General features: G+C 50.0%; 1 protein-coding gene across 7 annotated transcripts in view; it reads left to right on the forward strand.

Annotated features, from left to right (window-relative positions):
- TOGARAM1 (TOG array regulator of axonemal microtubules 1) overlaps positions 1-20,804 on the forward strand; it is a 37,681-nt gene that overhangs the window by 8,145 nt on the left and 8,732 nt on the right. For 2 of the 7 annotated variants that reach the window (XM_071426016.1, XM_071426023.1), the window contains exons 4-17: positions 383-679; positions 1,936-2,513; positions 4,240-4,472; positions 6,482-6,582; positions 7,874-7,954; positions 8,212-8,375; positions 9,176-9,350; positions 9,486-9,620; positions 11,755-11,899; positions 13,422-13,527; positions 13,868-14,103; positions 16,826-16,984; positions 18,498-18,624; positions 18,768-18,886. In XM_071426016.1, the coding sequence (XP_071282117.1) occupies positions 383-679; positions 1,936-2,513; positions 4,240-4,472; positions 6,482-6,582; positions 7,874-7,954; positions 8,212-8,375; positions 9,176-9,350; positions 9,486-9,620; positions 11,755-11,899; positions 13,422-13,527; positions 13,868-14,103; positions 16,826-16,984; positions 18,498-18,624; positions 18,768-18,886 (2,656 nt within the window). Of the gene's footprint in view, positions 1-382; positions 697-1,935; positions 2,514-4,239; positions 4,473-6,481; positions 6,583-7,873; positions 7,955-8,211; positions 8,376-9,175; positions 9,351-9,485; positions 9,621-11,754; positions 11,900-13,421; positions 13,528-13,867; positions 14,104-16,825; positions 16,985-18,497; positions 18,625-18,767; positions 18,887-20,804 lie in introns of all 7 variants that reach the window. The other 5 variants (XM_071426018.1, XM_071426020.1, XM_071426021.1 and 2 more) reach the window with 5 other exon arrangements.

Here is a 20,804-nt window from a genome sequence, read left to right on the forward strand (position 1 = left end):
TCAGGGTGTTAGAGAAAAGGAGCTGCTGGGGAAGGATCACAGCAGTGTTTGATCTGCTTGCATCACTCTGTTTTTTAAATACAGTTCTCCAAAACATGCCTGAGAAATCATTTTAAGTCTTAAACTCACATTTGGAGGGGAATACAATTTGTAGAATGAAATTGGTTGATTTGTCTGCTTGTTTGGCCAAACCTTCAGGCTCTGAGTGCCTAATGGTGCATTATTTCATGGGAAATTATTCTTATGATAGATGATTTCATTGGAAATCATTTTTATGGTGCATTATTTCTCTGGAAATCATTCTTATGGTGTATTATTTCATGATAAATTCTTATTACAAGACCCAGTTACCACAAGCACTGTTCTCTTTTCCTTTGCTCAGTTTGTTCCAGCCTCAGTTTTTCCAGCAAGACCCAGAGAAGTTTCTGCACTCAGGCAGAGCCCACCATGTCCTTCCAAGGTCCCAGTGCCAGCCAGGGCACCTTCATCCTGCCCTCCTTCCCCCTGTCATCCCCCAGGAACAGCCCCAAGCACCTCTCTGCTCCTGCTGCCCTTGCAGGGAAGTCCCAGGAGGATCCCAGGAGCCTCTCCAGCTCCTGGCCTCTCAAAAGCTTCCAGGGGCTGCCTAAGCCTGGTTGCCAGAAGCAGCTGCTCAGCCAAAAGCCAGGAGACAACACAGGTGGGAATGGTCTCAATGTGATAAAAAGGGGTTGGGGGGTTGTATTTTGAGGGATTTTTCAGTGGACAGAAATTCCACAGTGGCAGGTGAGAGGGAATTGGGCAGTGGCTCAGGTGCAGTTAGGAATGGGAGGGATTTATTGATTTATTTACTCATGGCTTCACTGCTCACATCCCTGCAGGCTTCTCTTCAAAAGTGGAGCCTTTGGATTTGTCATAAAGTAAAATATCTACAGATCTGCTTTTTGTAATGTCTCAGGGCAGGCTCTGTCTTCCAACTCAAATAAACCCAAAATGGAGCACTTCAGGGAAAATCAGCACAGAAATACCTGGGACTGTTCAAACCCTGATTAATCCATGTGCAAGAAAAGGGTTACTCAGTGCATTTTGCCTTTTTGTCTCTTCATTTGAATCATGGAATCCCAGGATGGTTTGGGTTGGAAGAGACCTTAAAACTCATCCAGTTCCAACCCCCTGGGTAAAAACACCTTTATTCTCTGTTTAGCTTAAACTGCTTCCTAATCACTCAGGAGGTTTCTGAAACAAAGTAACAATTTCCACACAATTTTGCACTGATTAAAGAAATCTGTTTGAAATTTCTTCTTCACTGAGACCCATATTTTTGTGCATATATAGAAAATTTCCAAATGAATGCTTTGGGAATTTCCTGCCCCTGGAATGGGACTCTGCCTTGTAGATGTATTTATCACTTGCTTTATTATTGCATTTATTATTTGTTATTGTATTTATCACTTACTATATGTATTTTTTCACTTGCCATACGCAGTTTTCCATATGCATTTTGATTTTTTCTGGTTCTTTGGAAAAAGAACCTTTTGTTGTTACAGCATCTTCCATGGAAGTTTGGGGATGAGTGTTTTTCTCTTAATGCAGAAAGTTAATCACTTTTTAAAGGGAAACACTGCTGTGTTTTATATATGATTGCCTTGCTTAATAGCCTGATTTTTCTATGTGAATTATGTTAAAGGGACTGAGGGCACGATCATGGGCTTTGGTGATCCTTGTGTGTCCCTTCCAGCTGAGGATATTTTGATTCTATGTTAGTGTGCACATGCATTAAACACTCATTTCTATTTTCCTAAAGGAAGGAGACACTAAAATTGGAATAAACTGATACCTGAGCCTGCACAAGTGTGTTTTTAACACTCATTCCATGGCAGGAGGAGTTTTGTAGACACAGAAGTGAGAGGTGAAGTTTGTCCTGGCACCATCCCTGACAATCCCTGTGTGTTCCAGGGGACAGCCCACTGGAGAAGCCTTCCCTGCAGCTGGAGAAGCATTCCCTGCAGCTGGAGAAGCCCCCCCTGCAGCTGGAGAAGCATTCCCTGCAGCTGGAGAAGCCCCCCCTGCAGCTGGAGAAGCCCCCCCTGCAGCTGGAGAAGCCCCCCCTGCAGCTGGAGAAGCCTTCCCTGCAGCTGGAGAAGCCTTCCCTGCAGCTGGAGAAGCCCCCCCTGCAGCTGGAGAAGCCTTCCCTGCAGCTGGAGAAGCCCCCCCTGCAGCTGGAGAAGCATTCCCTGCAGCTGGAGAAGCATTCCCTGCAGCTGGAGAAGCCCCCCCTGCAGCTGGAGAAGCATTCCCTGCAGCTGGAGAAGCATTCCCTGCAGCTGGAGAAGCATTCCCTGCAGCTGGAGAAGCCCTCCCTGCAGCTGAGGAGCGCCCTGGGCCGAGGGCAGGCCCTGAGGGGTGCCCGGCCCGTGCCCCCCATCCCGCGGCTGCCCAGCCCCCGGGAGCCCCCTGGCAGCAGGGAGGGCACGGAGCTGGCAGCAGGGCTGGCAGAGCTGCACCTGCAGCCTGAGCAGGTGGACCAAGAGGAGGTGGGTGAAACGGGATAAATGGATTTTTAGCAGTGTTCCACGTCCCTGGAAGCGTTCAGGGCTTTGGAGCAGCCTAGGGTGGTGGAAGGTGTCCCCACCTGTGGGACAAGGTGAGCTTCAAGGTGCCTCCATCCCAAACCAGTCCAGGGTCCTGTGACTTCCTGGCTTTGCCCTTCTGTCTGTACATTCCTTTTCTGTCTTCTTCTGTACCTGCCATCTTCTGGTTCCCACTGAAAGGAGCCTGAGGTGTTAAACAGAGGAGGAATTTCTAACGTGAAAAGTAGTTGGCAAACAGAGGGGGAAATGCTGCAGCATGAAACTCTAATAATTATAGTTAATATAGTAAAATAATAACAGTTATTATTATTATTAATAATTACTATAATAATGATTATATTAATATTATTAATACTTATTATAAGTAATTTTAAAAAATTATTATTATTTATCACTGCTCATTTCAATAGGATCTCTGCTTGCTGGGCACTCATTGTATGATTTAGAGGAGGTTTTGATGAAATATTGGGAAGAAATTCCTGGCTGGGAGGGTCTGGGATGAGTTCCCAGAGCAGCTGTGGCTGCCCCTGGATCCCTGGAAGTGCCCAAGGTTGGACACTGGGGCTGGGACACCCTGGGACAGTGGGAGGTGTCCCTGCCATGGCAGGGGTGAATGGGATGATCCTTAAGGTCCTTTCCAAGCTGTTCCATGGTTCTGTTTTTAGGATGTGCAGATTTGCTGGGAGGAGCCTGAGTCCCACTGTGTTTTGGCAGCCATCAAACCCCTCCTTTAGCCCCCTGAAAAGCACAGAGCAGTTGCTGTGTTCCAGCAGGAGTCTGTCCCTGGACTCTGGAGAGGGGAGCTGGGGTACAGCACTGCTGTGAGGCTGTGTTTGCTCACAGGATGATTGATACTAGCAAAAAGTTCTTTATGGAAAAAGTGATCAAGTTCTGGAATGGCCTGGTTTTAAACCATCTCTGGATGTATTTAAAAACGGCCTGGATGTGGCACTGGGTGCCAGGGTTTAGTTGAGGGGTTGGGGCTGGGTTGGACTGAATGATCTTGTAGGTCTTCCAACCCAGTGATTCTGTGTGAAACCAGGAGGAGGGATCATTATAATCCCCCAAAACCCATTAAAATCCCCCAAAAAAGTGTGTGTGCTGATCACACTGCCCAACGGGGCCTTCAGCACCCCATGGAGTGGGCTGAACTCTCAGAAATAGTCTTTATTTAGCTGAAAACCCTTTTCCCTCTGCAATGAGCACCCCCTGTCCTTTTCCCCCTGTCCAGATGCAGAATTCCCTGAGGTTTTTATTTAGCTGCAAACCCTTTTCCCAGTGCAGTGAGCACCCCCTGTCCTTTCCCCCGTCCAGATGCAGAATTCCCTGAGGTTTTTATTTAGCTGCAAACCCTTTTCCCATTGCAGTGAGCACCCCCTGTCCTTTTCCCCTTTCCCCCTGTCCAGATGCAGAATTCCCTGAGGTTGTTTTTATTTAGCTGCAAACCCTTTTCCCAGTGCAGTGAGCACCCCCTGTCCTTTCCCCCCCTATCCAGATGCAGAATTCCCTGAGGTTGTTTTTATTTAGCTGCAAACCCTTTTCCCATTGCAGTGAGCACCCCCTGTCCTTTCCCCCTGTGCAGATGCAGAATTCCCTGAGGTAGTTTTTATTTAGCTGCAAACCCTTTTCCCAGTGCAGTGAGCACCCCCTGTCCTTTCCCCCTGTGCAGATGCAGAATTCCCTGCGGTCCCTGCGCAGCAGTGCAGCCAAGAAGAGAGCCAAGCTGAGCAGCAGCATGGCCGAGCTGGAGAGCCCCGACTCGGCGGTGAAACTGGAATTTGCCGGGGACTGCCCGTCCCTGGGCTCCTCCCCCGGCACCACCTCCACCGGCGAGAGCGGAATTTCCAGCCAGGAGTCCCTGGGCTCGCCCGTGGCCACGCTGCCCCGCAGGAGGAGAGTGATGTGAGTGTCACTTGGTGTCACCTCAGCCTGGGAGCCCCACACAGCCTTGGTTAATTCATTATATTGACTGCTTCGTGTTTTATATAGCCTTGCCTTGCTAATAGCCTGATTTTTCTTTGTGGATTATGTTCCTCTCTAAAATGACAAGAGCTGCTTAATGACATTATTCTATTTTTTTTCTGGCTTCCAACATGAAGCTGCAGTAGACCAGGGCAGGGGGCAGTGCCAGGGGCAGTAAATATTTGATAAAGACATTCCCTGGCACTGCAGGAACATGGCCAAAGCTGAACAGGGGAGTGAGAAGGACAAGAGTGAAGAGGAAGGGTAAGGTTGGGTTATTATAGCCTGGAAATTGAATTGGGTTTGTTGAAAAGAGGAAAACAATGCAGATGTTTCTTATTGTGGATCAAGAGCTGGTTCCATTTATTCTTGAGAGATCATTGTGAATTTAAAATGCCTTCCCTGAGCTCTTCTAAATAGAAATTGGGTGGTGACAAATGCTGCTCTGATTGTAAAGGACAATAACCCAGTTGGTTATGAGCAGTATAAACTATTGTTTAATGTAATTAAAAGAGTTTTGATGAATTTTGCTAATTTTCCAGTCCAAGAATCTCCTCCCCTGCTCTCAGAGTCCATGATGAAGCTCTTTGTAGCTCTGCTCTGAAGATATTTTTGTGTGTACTAAAAGCATCTTTTATAGACTCACAGACTCCCAGAGTGGTTTGGGTTGGAAGGGACCTGAAAAATCCCCTAATTCCAGCCCTACATGAGCAGGGAACCTCCCATGTAACTGACACTGAACTGCATTAGGGGACCTGAAAAATCCCCTAATTCCAGCCCTGCATGAGCAGGGAACCTCCCATGTAACTGACACTGAAATGCATTAACAACAGAAAGCAAAATGGGGAACATAAAAAGCAAAGGGGTTTGAGGCAGAGGGAGCCTGCAGTGATTCACAAACAGAAGGATTTCAGTTGTGCAGCCCAGAGCTAATTTATATTCACATCCGTTCCCCATGTGCATTACTGCTGAGTCACATTTTTAAAAATAACCTTTAAAATGCCACGTTGAGATGTGTAATCCTTCAGAAGCCAAGGCTGTGGAGGCCTGGCTGTGCTGCTTTGGCCTGAGGCAGGCTCTGTACAGCATGGCCATGGCCACTGTCCAGTGCTTGGTGCTTCCCTGCATCCTCAGCCAGAGGAGTTGTGCAGCAGCCAGGAGGAGAGGGGACACCTGGCAGTGCCCATGAGCTGGGGAAGGGACAGAGTCCATCCCAGGTGACACTGAAAGCCTTGCAGTGCTCAGAAAAAGGCCAGGGAGTTCAGCTCAGCTCAGGGGGTTTGTGAGCACTGGCACAAAGTGGCACTGGCTGTTCCCACAGTCTGTGGCTGGGCACCAGGAGTGGGAGCTTTGGGGGTTTGTTTGGGAAGGGCTTGGTTTCTCTGCTGATAAACTGCCATGGGTGGTGGGACACAGGAACTGGGGACATTCCTGGAGCATGGGCACACCTTGGAGCTTCAAAGAGTCTTTAGTTGTGGGTATTGCACTGGCTCTGGGTTCCATCATCTTTCATTCCAGAGAATCATTTGAAATTTAAAATCATTTCAAATTGTTGCAGTAGATAAGAGCATTTTCCTGGTGAATGTCTCTGCTGGCTGCTGAGCTGGGAACAGCCCATCCCTGTTGAGGCAGGAGGATTTGGTCACTCTCCCTGGCCAGGTTGGAACCAGCATCCTCAATCCCCAGGCCAAACAATCCCTTACTTTATGGGTGTATCCTAAATTTGGTCCTGGTGTAAGGTTTCCTCATAAGGGTTTTCTTTAGGGTGTTCTTCATAATGGACCTGCTCATCCAATAATTCCCACTGAATTCTGTTCCTGCTTAGTGTGAACATTTGTGGGAATACTGGGAATAGTTTTGCCATGGAGAAACTGAAATCTGTTGTTGTTTCTGGCTGAGCTTTGACCATTGTGCAGAATTGCACCTACAAAGTGTGTTTCTCTGCACAGGTCAGACACTTTTCCAGCACCTGGCAGCAAATCCCACCTTGCAGAAGCATCTCCAGCAAGGCCCAGAGCCCCAGAGGGGGCAGAGCACCCCCCCAGCACAGGTATGTTCCTGTCAGTGCTCACCTGAGGGACCAGAGTGTCCCTGGGCACTGAGCCCACATCCCTCAGCTCCTGCCAAAGGGAATTTCCAGCTGCCCTGGGCCAAACTGGGATTTCAGGGTGCTCAGGTGAGCAGTTGCAGCTGCTTTCCTGTGGGAATTGAGGTGAAGTGCTGCTGGTGTGCTTCACCCTCCCAGGTCACTGCAGGTGATTATTAACTGTGGGGGATCATTAGTGTTCAGGAACACATAATTACAGAATGATTCTGTGCTTTTATTGCTTTCATTGAAGAGCTCTGGGTGTTAGGGGTACAGACCCAAAGCTGACTTGGACATGGGTTCAGGATGAACACGTTCTTATACCCTTATCATTATATAACTACATATTAATTATTAAACTTATCTTGTTCTATTGTATACATTGATTTCATCCAAGCATGAATTTTGTAATTTCCATCAAACCCCACAAACATCATTTCTCATGATTCTTATTACAATTAAACAATAATTATATCCAATTACCAAACAATCATCACATTTAATAATCATTTATCATAGTCATTAAATGATTATACAGGTGCAATTTCACATAATCCAGTAAAGCCTAACATTTTCTCAGGGCCTACCAGGCCCAACCTTTCTTGCCACCTCCCCTGAATATCCCTTGATTTTAGAAACATTTTATCTCTATACTATCAGGATGATTTGTGTTTAATCAGTTCTGGTTCTACTGGATGGAGGAAAGGCACTGAGGGAGCTGTGTCCACTGGCTGTCCCTCCATCCTTGTCCCCAGTCCCTCTCCAGCTCTCCTGGAGCCCCTTCAGGCCCTGCCAGGGGCTCTGAGCTCTGCCTGGAGCCTTCTCCTCTCCAGAGGAACATTCCCAGCTCTCCCTGGAGCCTTCTCCTCTCCAGGGGAACATTCCCAGCTCTCCCTGGAGCCTTCTCCTCTCCAGGGGAACATTCCCAGCTCTCCCTGGAGCCTTCTCCCCTCCAGGGGAACATTCCCAGCTCTCCCTGGAGCCTTCTCCTCTCCAGGGGAACATTCCCAGCTCTCCCTGGAGCCTTCTCCTCTCCAGGGGAACATCCCCAGCCTGGCTCCAGGCTGGTGGCAGTGGGATGTGAACATCCCTCATCTGGGTGTTGAACAGATCCTGCTGGCTTCAGTAACCTTGCAATGCCCTGGTTCAGGAAAGGGATCAATCCAGATGTGGGGTGACATTTTAGGAGGATGAAACACATCCCAAAGCATAAGCACCATGCTGGGCAGTGAGTGAGTGCTCTTTGTGCTTTCAGGCCCTGCAGAGTCAGTGCCTGGTTTTGCACCAAAGGATGATCTGGGTTTCACATCTGGAGACGTTGCTGTTGTTGGCAAAGGTACTATAGACCCCAAATCATCCCCTGTGTCTCTTTGAGTTAGGAAATGAGGGCAAATGTGCCTTTGTAGAGTGGGAAAAGAACAAAAAGATCTGTGCAATGTTTTAGGTCACTGACAATCCCCAGTTCCATGGGAGCACAAAGAATGATGTTTGAAAGTGGTGCAGTTCCTGGATAGACAATTCCAGTCTGGAATGAGATGGTTTGATGTCCCTGCCATCCCACAGCAGTCTGTGACCCCGTGTTCTGCCCTCCAGGTGTTTTTGGGAGCCCTCCTGGCCCAGATGCCAGCCTGCCCATGCCCTGTGTGGCCAATGGGGATGCCCAGGGTGCCAGGGAGGGAGCAGAGGCAGCCCCAGGGAGAAGCCTCCAGCAGAACAGCCCTTCCCATTCCTGTTGCCATGCAGGGAAGGAAGGAGAGGTAAGACCTGCCCAGCCTGGTGGGTGTGGGGTGAAGCCAGCCCTGCTCACTCACAGTCTGTGCTGGGGCAGCAGGAGTGGGACTGGAACAGCCAAAGGCTTCAAGCTGCTGCTCCTGATTCTCTTTTGGTGCCACCTGGATGTGCCAGGAGCTTCCCACCATGCTCAGATCCCTGGAGAGAGGCTGCAGGAAGGAGTGGAGCTGGGAAATGCCCTCCCTGACTCCCACAGCACAAGCAGATGTGGAAGGAAGGATTGGCTGGGTGGGATCAGGTCTGGTTTTCCTCAGGATGAACAAATCCAGCTCCAATCAGTTTTTCTTAAAAGCCTTCCTGAATATTTGGCCATAATCTGGTCTCTGAGGAGTGGTGCTGTTTGTTAAAAACTATTTACAAATGTAAATGGAGCAAGATTTATCTGAATGAAATGTGATAGAAAGTCAAAAAACATTGAAATGGAACTCTTTCTGCAAGCCTTTAAAATAACATTTGAAGAATACTGAAACTGGAAGTTAATGATTTACAGTGTCTTAATTTTCTAATTTCCTCTGAATATATAAACCCTTGGCAGGATCAGATTCAAATGAGTAAATGGATTAAATTTATTAAACTGAACTTAAATTTAACTGGATTAAATTTATTTGCTGAGTTTTCCTGAGGCACAAAAAGTGTCATAAACACAGGAGAGAGAAGGATCAGATCAGAGAAGATCCTGATTTTCCATGCTGACCTTGGCCAGCATCAGGAACTGGGGATTCAGTTCTATGGTAATTTATGTTTGATTTTATTTTTTTTTTTTCAGATAAAAATGACCTTGTCAAAATCTGCTCAGGAGAAGCTGAGGAGGAGGAGGAAAGAAGACAAAGAGCACAACCATAAAGAGCAGCAGGAAGGCAAAGACTTGGAAGGGAAGGAAGAATTCCCTTGGGAAAGGATTAGACTGAGCATGAGTGAACCAGAGAAACTCACAGCAGAAAGTGAGGATGAGGGTTTGTCTTAAATGAATATTCCCTGTTCAATGCTGCTGAAATGGAAATTAGGGCTGGTAATGCTCAGTTTTAACTTGCTTCTGATTGGTTTTATTGTATTTTGGCCATTTTCTTCTTTCCTAGGGTTTAGTCTCTGTGGGGATTTACTGACATCACCAAAAAATGGATCTTTGTCCTTAGAAAATGTGGCCTTGAACCCTTCCCTGAAAAGAACATCCAGTTTGAAGAGGTCCAAGTGTTCATCCTTGCTAGATTCTGGTAAGCTGGGGCAGTAAACTCTTAAAATATTTGGGTAGGTGGAGTGGGACAGTTTCAAAATGCAATTTATTTGTGCAGGGGACAGTCCTGAGGTGCTCTGGAAGATCAGTACTGTGGGGCTGGAGGGGATTTAATTCCTCAGGGGGGATTCAGGTGATCACTGTTAGGGAGTTTCATAAAACATCAGAGGCTTTTAGTTGGATCAGGATCTGAAATTCAGGATCTGAAATGATACAGTGCATTACCAGCACACTGACTCCCTCCTGTCCCCAAAACCCTTTTCTGGGTACATTTTGGCACTGAATTGCCTTTAAAATAACCAATAGGAAAATGTTGAGAGTAGAAGCTCCTACTGATGGTGCTCAAAGGTGGCCAGAATTTGTCTAGTGTCTCTTCAAGATTTATGATGATGTTAGCACACTGTGCATCTGTTTTTACATGAAACAACCACTACCTTTGTGTTGGTGACTCTTAAAAGTGAAGGTTGTGTGCAAAATTGAATTTACATGAATGAAAGTGTGATTGGTTGGGACTGCCCCTGGATCCCTGGAAGTGTCCAAGGCCAGGGCTTGGCCTGGCATGGTGGTGATGCCTAGAACAGAGGCTGGGCAGAGTTAAAGGACAAAGCAGGAATTTATTCAAAGGAAATCATTCCCTCACAGGACACACCTTGGGCAGTGCAAGAGCCCAGCCAGGGCTGCACCCCTGATGGGCCCTGGGTCAGGAGTTCTCACACTTTTATCAGTTCTGGTCCATTTCCATGTTGGGTTCAGTGTCCAATCCCAGCTCCAGGTGATGCAGCCCCACCCTCCCAGGCTGCTCTCCTCCATCCCCTGTTTGCCCTTTTGGGGCTGAAGCTGCAGTGGTGCCCTTGGTTCTGGGGCTGGAAAAGGATTGAGAGTGCCTGAGGAGAGGGAAAGGATTGTTCTGAGTGCCTGAGGAGAGGGAAAGGATTGTTCTGAGTGCCTGAGGAGAGGAAAGGATTGTTCTGTGTGAGGAGAGCTGCTGGCACTGTGTGTGGAGTGCAGTCACACCCCAGTGCAGTGCAGAGTCTGGAAAACACAAAAGCTGGAACTGAAGGTGTCAGTGGGAGGTGTCCCTGCCCATGGATGGGGTTTGAGCTCCTCCCAACCCAAACCATTCTGGGGCTGGGTGTCCTTTGCAGTCCCTGTGTCCTGCAGCAGCACTTTGTGCTTCAGTCTGTTCTGTGGCTGCCTGCAGCTGGCACAGCCACTGCTGGCGTGTCCCCTGTCAGTGATGGCGTGTCCCCTGTCAGTGATGGCGTGTCCCCTGTCAGTGATGGCGTGTCCCCTGTCAGTGATGGCATGTCCTGTGCCACTGCTGGTGTGTCCTGTGCCACTGATGGTGTGTCCTGTGCCACTGATGGTGTGTCCCGTGTCAGTGATGGCGTGTCCCCTGTCAGTGATGGCGTGTCCCATGTCACTGCTGGTGTGTCCCATGTCAGTGATGGTGTGTCCCATGTCACTGCTGGTGTGTCCCATGTCAGTGATGGCGTGTCCCATGTCACTGCTGGTGTGTCCTGTGCCACTGATGGCGTGTCCCATGGTGTGTCCCCTGTCCCTGATGATGTCCCCTGTCCCTGATGGTGTGTCCCATGGTGTGTCTCTGTCCCTGATGGCGTGTCCCATGGTGTGTCCCCTCTCCCTGATGGTGTCCCCTGTCCCTGATGGTGTGTCCCATGGTGTGTCCCCTGTCCCTGATGATGTGTCCCATGGTGTGTCCCCTGTCCCTGATGGTGTGTCCCTGTCCCTGATGATGTGTCCCATGGTGTGTCCCTGTCCCTGATGATGTGTCCCATGGTGTGTCCCCGTCCCTGATGGTGTGTCCCTGTCCCTGATGGTGTGTCCCATGGTGTGTCCCTGTCCCTGATGGCGTGTCCCATGGTGTGTCCCTGTCCCTGATGGTGTGTCCCATGGTGTGTCCCCTGTCCCTGATGGTGTGTCCCATGGTGTGTCCCTGTCCCTGATGGTGTGTCCCATGGTGTGTCCCTGTCACTGATGGTGTGTCCCATGGTGTGTCCCTGTCCCTGATGGTGTGTCCCATGGTGTGTCCCTGTCCCTGATGGCGTGTCCCATGGTGTGTCCCTGTCCCTGATGAGGTTCCCTGTCCTCAGAGGAGCCGTGCGCGGGGCGGGGCCGCTGCCGGGAGCCGCCGGTGACGCAGAGCCCCGAGGTGCTGGACCCGGCTGAGCTGCTGCCCTTCCCCCGGCCCGAGCCCGCCCTGGCAGAGGCGCTGGCGCTGCTGGCTGACCACGACTGGTGCGTGCGGGGCTGGGCATGGCGGGCACGGGGCTGGGCACAGGGCTGGGCAGGGAGGGCACGGTGGGCACAGGGCTGGGCACGGGGCTGGGCACGGTGGGCACAGGGCTGGGCACGGGGCTGGGCAGGGAGGGCACGGGGCTGGGCACGGTGGGCACAGGGCTGGGCACGGGGCTGGGCACAGGGCTGGGCAGGGGGCTGGGCACGGGGCTGGGCACGGGGCTGGGCAGGGGGCTGGGCACAGCGGGCACGGGGCTGGGCACAGCGGGCACGGGGCTGGGCACAGGGCTGGGCAGGGGGCTGGGCACAGCGGGCTGGGCAGGTGTGCAACACAGCACAGGGCAGAGACAGCCAGGGCACTGAGTGAGAGAGGAGAGAAACAGGGTGGGAAATGGATTGGTAGGGAATTTTATAGTTTGACAGAAGGTTTACATGGTATGTGTTTGTATGTGAACAAATAGATACTGTGTAAATATAAAAGTTTTTAAAAAAACGAGGTTTTAAAACACCTCTCAGTTACCTCATCTCTGGGTCAGAAAAGGACTGAATCTGACAGGGGGGTTCAGTCAAGTTTGAGATGAAAGGAGCTTTGTAAATTAGGGCTGGGAACTGGGCCTCCAGAGGCTTGGAGAGTTTGAGTAGAAGGGCTGGAGAGGCACCACCAACACCTTCCTGGGGCTCTGTGTGGAACCAGCAGCCCAGCCTTGATTCTCTGTGTAAAATCAGCAGCCCAGCCTTGGGGCTCTGTGTGGAACCAGCAGCCCAGCCTTGATTCTCTGTGTAAAATCAGCAGCCCAACCTTGGAATTCTGTGTAAAATCAGCAAAGCCCAGCCTTGATTCTCTGTGTAAAATCAGCAGCCCAACCTTGGAACTCTGTGTAAAATCAGCAGCCCAGCCTTGGGGCTCTCTGTGAATTACCAGCCTAGCCTTGGGGCTCTATCTGGAATGAGAAGCTCCTTTAGGTGCTCTGTGTGGAATTAGCAGCTCATCCTCGGTGCTTTGTGTGGAATAAAAGCATCTCTTGGGTGCCTCCTGACTTGGGATGTGCTTACAGAGCTGCTCCCTTCAGTCTGGGGAAGGAAACAGATCCTTTAATTGCCACTGGTGCCAGCTGGGAGCAGAGCTGTGGGAGAGGCTGCAGGGCTGGAACAGTCCCATAGGAAAAGGCAGATTTGTTTGGAGAGAGTTTCCTGCTCTATTTCTTGCCTGGCAGGGTGGGCAGGCCCTGGCACAGGTGCCCAGAGCAGCTGGGGCTGCCCCTGGATCCCTGGCAGTGCCCAAGGCCAGGCTGGACACTGGGGTTGGGACACCCTGGGACAGTGGGAGGTGTCCCTGCCATGGCAGGGGTGCCAGTGGGAGGGCTTTGAGGTCCTTTTGAACCCAAACCATTCTGGGATTATTTCTCATTGCTTTATTTTACCATCTGATTTGTTTGCCATTTGATTCCTTAGAATTCCACATTTGAATATTTTAATGAGATTTTTCAAATGGATGGAATTTAAATATTATTTTTTCACACAGGGAGAAGAAAATTGAAGGTCTGAACTTTGTCAGGTGCTTGTCTGCCTACCATGCCCCTATTTTGACTGCAAAGCTCCATGAAACAACTCTGGCTGTGGCTCAAGAGGTTAAATTTTCCTATCAGAATATTCCACTGGCCCTCTGTGTGTATATATGTATTTTACAGCTCTCTGAAATGATTTATGCTCACCTCTGGTGAGTTTTTATCAACTGAGCAGTCTCAAGGATGATTTGAGACTCAGAGGCTGAGAGAATGTAGATTTTAACTTTATAACATTTTTATGAGTGTGCATTTTAATTCTCACACATTGTGAATCAAGTTAGTAATGTGTTTCTCAATTGTTTGTAATGTTACTTAAAAGTTACAAAGGGCAAACATGAATATTTATTTTGAAGTCTCTCTGATCAACATTATTCATTGTTTTTTGGGTTTTTCCTGTGTGCAGGTCAAGAATTTACGCTCAGGTGTTTCTCGAGCTGCTGTGGTCTGTTTAGGGGATTTGTTCACCCACCTGAAAAAGAGCATGGATCAAGAACTAGATAATGCAGTAAAAGTCCTTTTGCACAAAGCTGGGGAATCCAACACTTTTATAAGGGAAGAGGTAGACAAGGCACTGAAGGCCATGGTTAATAATGTGACTCCAGCACGTGCACTTTGTTCTCTTATAAATGGAGGGCAAAGGTAATTCCTATAAAGACTTTATAAAGAATATTGTGAATAGAGTAAATTTATCAAATGTAGGCTTTTTACCATCAAATCAGAGTACAGTAGACAGAAATTTGAAAACCAGTAAATCAGCTGTGCTAAACCTCTACCCAGGGCAATGCTTGTTTGCATAAATTGAATTAAAGCCCCTCTGTTCCTTTCTGTGCATTATGTAAGAGGTTGGCTGTTGATTTTGGTGTATTTTCTGGCTATTTTGCACCACTTCAGTGATTTTATTTGCTGTTACTGTATATTCTTGGGGAGCTGCTGTTTTGCTTTGCCTGGTAAAGCTGACATAATGTTCTTTATTTTCCTCCTTTGCTCTGCAGTCAGTTCCTGCCTTGGCCACTTTTCAGCACCTCTCCTTATTTAGAAAACTGATTTATAACTTCCCTTTCTCTAGCTGCACCTATCTTGCTTGATTCCTCCTCTCTAGGCTGAGCCTTTGTGTCTGCATTTCAATTTCCTTCTCAGTGCCATTCTTCTGTGGAGTTAATTCCCTTCTTTCCCTGTCCCTGATCAGTCTGTTTTCCTTTTCCATCCTCATTCACTGCTCACCACATCCCAGCTGGGTGCACCCCCTGGTGCTTCCTCTCTTCTCTGCCACCCCTTGGTGACATTTCCCAGGCTCCATTTCCCTTCATGACACATTTCAGGTGCTCCATTCAAAATCTCTCCACAGATTTCCTGCACAGCTCCAATCCTCAGAGTTGAAAATGTTCTCTTTTGTTTCCTGGGCAGCTGCCTGCTGGGGGATACATGGATTCTGTCTCCTGACAGCTCTGCTGCAGTTTCCTGCTCTTTAAACTGAAAGACAAAAGTCACCCTTGGGATTTCCATTCTTTCTGAATTATTGGGGTTCAGACTGACCTGGGGTGGATGCCCCACCCCTGGAAGTGTCCAAGGCCAGGCTGGACAGGGCTTGGAGCAGCCTGGGATAGGGGAAGGTGTCCCTGCCCATGGATTTGTGGTCCCTCCCAAGCCAAAGCAGGCTGATTCCATGACTTTGTGGATTCAGGAGCAGCAGGCAGGAGCTGCCCATGGCTTCATTCAGCAGCAAGGGGCAGTGCCCTGTTTGGGTTCTCCCTTCTTGGCCTCAGACCCTTGGCCCTCCTGGGCAGAGCTGTCTCTGCCAGACCTCCTCACCTTCCCTGGGATCCAAACTCACCTGCTCAGGGGTTTTCTGTAGGGATTTGTCCCCTCCCCTTGGTGAGTTTGTACAGGTTTTCTGCTATCTGAGGCATCAGAACTGAGCTAAAGACAGCATTTGGGCACAGATTAATCTGTTCATAGCTCAGACTTTCCTAGTTCATGGAGTACAGGATGTTTTTAATGGATCACACAGCAGGGCATGGCCTAAAGGGGCAGCTTTTCTAGGCCTGGCTTTAGGAAGCTCTGGCCATGTCAGCAGGAAAGCTCCTGGAGCACAGGGCAGCTCCAGCTCCAGAGGCTCTGACAGGAATATGGAATCACCCTTCAGGGGGGAAATCTGTGTCTCAGTAGGAAGTGAAAAGGATCGTTTGAAACAACTGTAATTCCACAAGGGATGTTCTGTCTAAGTTGGGCTGAGTTGCTTAAATTCACCACAACACAATCCTTCAATTATGGTGTCACTTACAATTCATGGCACCTCCTAAAATGCACCTGGTTTCTGCTCAGCTCCTTTCCAGCCCTCTGTGATCATGGCTCTTAGGCTGGCAGCCCTGACTAGACAGAAATGCTGATTCTTCATCAGCTCCAAAGTTGGGTTTGACTTTGCCAACAAGAATAATTCCAGTGGGAGGTGTCCCTGCCCATGGCAGGGCTTGGAACAAGATGAGCTTTAAGGTTCTTTCCCAACCCAGTCTGGGATTCTGTGAGCAGATTCGTGATCCAAGAGCATGATTCCAGGGATAGAGCTGAGAGGGATTTTACTTCAGGAATTTTAAAATCCTGTTTCTTACCTGTATGCACTGTGTTTAACTCTAGGGTGTTGTGTGCACACAAATGTTTTCCAGCTGTTTCCATGAGCAGGGGCTTGTTTGCTTCATGGAGTGAGGTCTCTCAGCCTCTCAATTTTTGTTTTCCCCTTGAAAGTGCAGCAGGAGTTACAAATTGTCCTCAAAGTAGCATTTTTAATCCAAATAGAAAATTGGAGATGTTAGAGTTTGCAGGATTTTGTTCCTGAACACAAGTGGGACCAGCAGGGGCAGCAGGATTTAGATAAAAGGATCATTTGCTGCACGAGTTGGAAAGCTGATTCTGGCTCTTCTCTCCTTTGCATCAGCACAGGTGTTTATTTTGTACAAAGCAGGGTCTACAGGATCTTTAGGAGTCGATTGAACACTGCTTTAGTCAATTTTAAAGTGATCTCAAGTCAATTTGCTTTAGTCAGTTTTAGTCAAGTGCCCAGGATGTGTCTCTGAGCACAGGGGCTGATTTTTGGTAGAGCTCATTGAAAGAACAGCCATATGCTTTGTAAAATGAAATTATCTGAATGAAAACTAGAACTGAAATTCTAAACTCCCCTGGATTAATCCCTGCCTGAGTCCAGGGATTATTGGAAGGTGTCCCTGCCATGGCAGGGCTGGCAGGGGATGGGCCTGGAGGTCCCTTCCAGCCCTTCCCGTGCTCCCGGGGTTTGTTTGGCCGGCAGGGCGGGTGGGGCTGTGAGCAGCCCTGCAGGGCTGTCCCTCAGGCTGTCTCCCTGCCTCCCCAGCCACCTGCACTCGGCCGTGAGGAGATGCACAGCCCAGCACCTGGGGGACATCGTGGAGCGCCTGGGCCCCGAGCGCGTCCTGGCCGGGGGCCGGCCCGTGGCTGAGCGGCTGCTGCCCGCCATGGCCAGGTTTGTGCAGGACAGCTCCCAGCAGACACGGTGAGCAGAGCTGGGGACAGGGAACTGTGCCCTGAGCCCCTGGGGCTGGGGGGTGAGCAGAGCTGGGGACAGGGAACAGCTCCTCTGGCTGGGGGGTGAGCAGAGCTGGGGACAGGGAACTGTGCCCTGAGCCCCTGGGGCTGTGGGCTGAGCAGGGCCTGGGGACGGGGAACAGACTGTGAGGTGTGGGGTGAGCAGGGCCTGAGGCTATGGGGTGAGCAGGGCCTGGGGACAGGGAACAGCCCCTGAGGCTATGGGGTGAGCAGGGCCTGGGGACAGGGAACAGCTCCTCTGGCTGGGGGGTGAGCAGGGCCTGGGGACAGGGAACAGCCCCTGGGGCTGTGGGGTGAGCAGGGCCTGGGGACAGGGAACAGCTCCTCTGGCTGGGGGGTGAGCAGGGCCTGGGGACAGGGAACAGCTCCTCTGGGGCTGTGGGGTGAGCAGGGCCTAGGGACAGGGAACAGCTCCTCTGGGGCTGTGGGGTGAGCACTCCCTGGGGCTGTGGGGTGAGCAGTCCCTGGGGACACAGCCCAGCTGCCTCTGGGGCTGTGCCCTCAGGACAGGATGGGTTAGGAGGGAAAAGACTGAGGGAGCAGTAAGGGTTGGATGGGCCTGGAGCACCCCAGGCTAGTGGGAGGTGTCCCTGCCCATGGGCCCATGGCAGAGGTGGAAGGGGATGGGATTTAAGGTCCCTTCCAAACAAATCTTTGAGTGCAGCTGCTGTGCCAGCACTGGTGGGACTGTTAGGGTGGTGCCTGTGGCAGCAATCACCTGGATACCTCCCACACACCCTGGCTGCAGGAGCAGAGGGGCTCACAGGATGTGCTGTGCTGGGCACAGAGGAGAGGCAGCCACACAGGGAATGCTGGCTCTGGAATCCACACCTGGAGCTGATCCATGTCTCTGGTTGACAAGGCTGGACCACCCTGGTTAAAGCCAGCAGAACTGGAAGGCTGTTCTCATTAATTTGCTCAGTTAATTAAAGTGGTCCTTGAGCACATCCTCTGAGGGAGGATTGGAAAGGGGAGTCAGCAATCTCAGAGTCCTGGAATCACTGAGGTTGGAAAAGAGCTCCAATAACAGTGACTGGGCACTGCAACCCTCCCTGGGCAGTGCCAAGGCCTGAGCCCCCTTTCCATGGGGAAATTCCTGCTGTGCCCACCCTGAGCTGCCCTGCCCCAGCCTGAGGCCGTTCCCTCTGCTCCTGTCCCTGTGCCCTGGAGCAGAGCCCGACCCCCCCGGCTGTGCCCTCCTGGCAGGAGCTGTGCAGAGCCACAAGGGCCCCTGAGCCTCCTTTGCTCCAGGCTGAGCCCCTGCCCAGCTCCCTCAGGGATTCTGCAGCCCCTGCCCGGCTCCCTCAGGGATTCTGCAGCCCCTGCCCAGCTCCCTCAGCCTCTCCTGGGGCCCCATTCCCTTCCCTGGACACAACCTCCCTGCACCTTTCCATTTTGAATCACACACCTGGAATGACAAAGCCAGTCCCTGTTCTGGATGTCCTGGTGCTCTCCTGCAGGTACTATGGGCGGAGGATGCTCTTCAGCATGATGGCTCATCCTGACTTGGATAAAATCCTGGAGAAGTTTGTGCCCCCCAAGGATTTGCCTTACATTAAGGAAACTGTTGGCAGCCTACGAGAGAAGGTGTGTGGGAAAGCTCTTGTGTAGCACCTGGGGCAGCTGGAGGTGTCCTGGGGGCTCTTGGGTGTAGAGAATTGCAGCACTGCAGCCACAGTGATTCCCTGTGGTTCCCCTGCTCCATGAATTCCTGCTGTGCCTTTGTGCAGGGCCTGGGGGAGATGCCCTTGGATACACCCTCAGCCAAAGGAAGGCGTTCCCAGACTGGAAATGTTGGACATTTGAGGTCATCCTCTACTTGCAGAGATGCTCCCATCGTGCCAGACAGGTAATGAGCTCCATTATCCTGTGAGGAACCTGGCTAAGGAGGGAGCACAGAAACAGCCACACAGGGCTGGGAAAGTTAAACATCCCTCAAGGAAAAGCAGAGTACTGATCTGTTCCAGAGAAACTCTTAAACAGAGTGACCAGTTCTATTAAAATGATTATGTGCATTTTGAAGTTAACTTGTGTACTGACCATCTGTGAGATACACAGAGTACACAAACCACCTGGAATGCACAGGATGGAATCACAGAATCATGGAATGGTTGGGGTTAGAAGGACCCTAAACCCCACCCAGCACCACCCCTGCCATGGCAGGGACACCTCCCACTGTCCCAGGCTGCTCCAGGCCCTGTCCAGCCTGGCCTTGGGCACTGCCAGGGACCCAGGGCAGCCCAGCTGCTCTGGCAATGGAGATCCAATGGATCCATGGCAGCATCATCCCAGATGTTGCTGTTCAGACTCATGGAAAAACCATTCCTGGTTGGAGCCACAGCACAAATCACTCATTTCTACACAACTTTGGACACCAAGGACTTACTTAGACCCTGACTGGGAATGCTGGAGGGTTTAGGTCATACTCTGACCATTTTTAGTTTTGTTTTATCTTCTTACAGGTTTTATATTGACCTTTTTTAGGTCTTGGATATACAGTAGCAATTTTTATTCTCAGATAGATATGAACACAGTGACATTATGGATTATCCCAGGACATTCCACCCCTTCTTTCATATCATCTGATTGATGCCCAAACCAGTACATATTTACTTTAAACACACATATCTATACATTATACGTGTATGTGTGTGTATATATATATGTGTGTGTGTGTATATATATGTATATAGATATATATGTGTGTATATATATATGTATATGTGTATTTGTATATATGTATATAGATACATGTATATATATTATATATATGTATATATATATGTATATATATGTATATACATATGTATATGTATATATATATATATATATATATATACACACACAAGTACAATTATTTCAGTGGTCACTGCCCACCCAGCATATCCCAGGTAGTGCTGGTAGGACTGGAGCAGCCCATGGGAGTTAAACCTTGCAGTGGCAGTGACCTAGAGCAGCCAGGGGTGCCCAGGCATTGCAGCATTACAGGCCCTTCTCACCCCCAGTCAATCCCCCTGAGGTACCCAAGACATTTCTGCATCACCCACCAGGTGCAGCCAGGCCCCTGAGCAGAGGCAGCCCCATGGATGGGTTTATCTTTGCTGGAGGCAGAATCCATCCACACAGTATTTCCCACCCTCCTGCATCTGTGTGCACCACAGGGCCTCCCCAGAGTTATCCTGAGACCCCAGACACAGGATTTGTCCCACTTGGTCTTGATGGCAGCTCACATTTCATGGATCCATGTAAGAGCCTGACTGAGGGATGTGGGACTGCAGGGGCTCTCCCAAATGCAGTTCATTGGATCCAAGGTGTCCCAGCAGCCCAGGGCCGTGGGTGACAGAGCTGTGCCCACAGCTGTCAGCTCCAGCTGCAGGCAGCCCTGGGCACCCTTAGTTTAGGGTACAATGCATTGGAGACTTTTCTTTGCTGAGCATCTTCATCCAGTAGAACCAATCTATCCCTTAACTTTTACCTACAGCCCATCATAACTGCTGTAATTCCCATATTCATGGTGCTGTTCTCCAATCACTCAAAGTCAGCACATTACAGTTTCAGCTGGGAGTTGTTTTGCAGTTTTCTTGCACTGGAAAATTCTGAGACCTTTTTTCTCCTTGCCACATTTGCTGCCTTGTTTGCCTGTGCTCTCTTTGTGCTTGGTGAAAACATCTTCTTGTTTGGGGTGGGTTTATCCTTTGCTCTGAGCCATAAAAACCCCTTCTAACTCACAGACCCTTTGCCTCCTTGGTTATCCAGTGAGGCTGGCT

The sequence above is a fragment of the Agelaius tricolor genome, unplaced genomic scaffold, assembly GCF_023055355.1.
Source record: "Agelaius tricolor isolate 1412-34295 unplaced genomic scaffold, bAgeTri1.0.p SCAF_5, whole genome shotgun sequence".
In the NCBI taxonomy this organism is placed as follows: Eukaryota; Metazoa; Chordata; class Aves; order Passeriformes; family Icteridae; genus Agelaius; species Agelaius tricolor.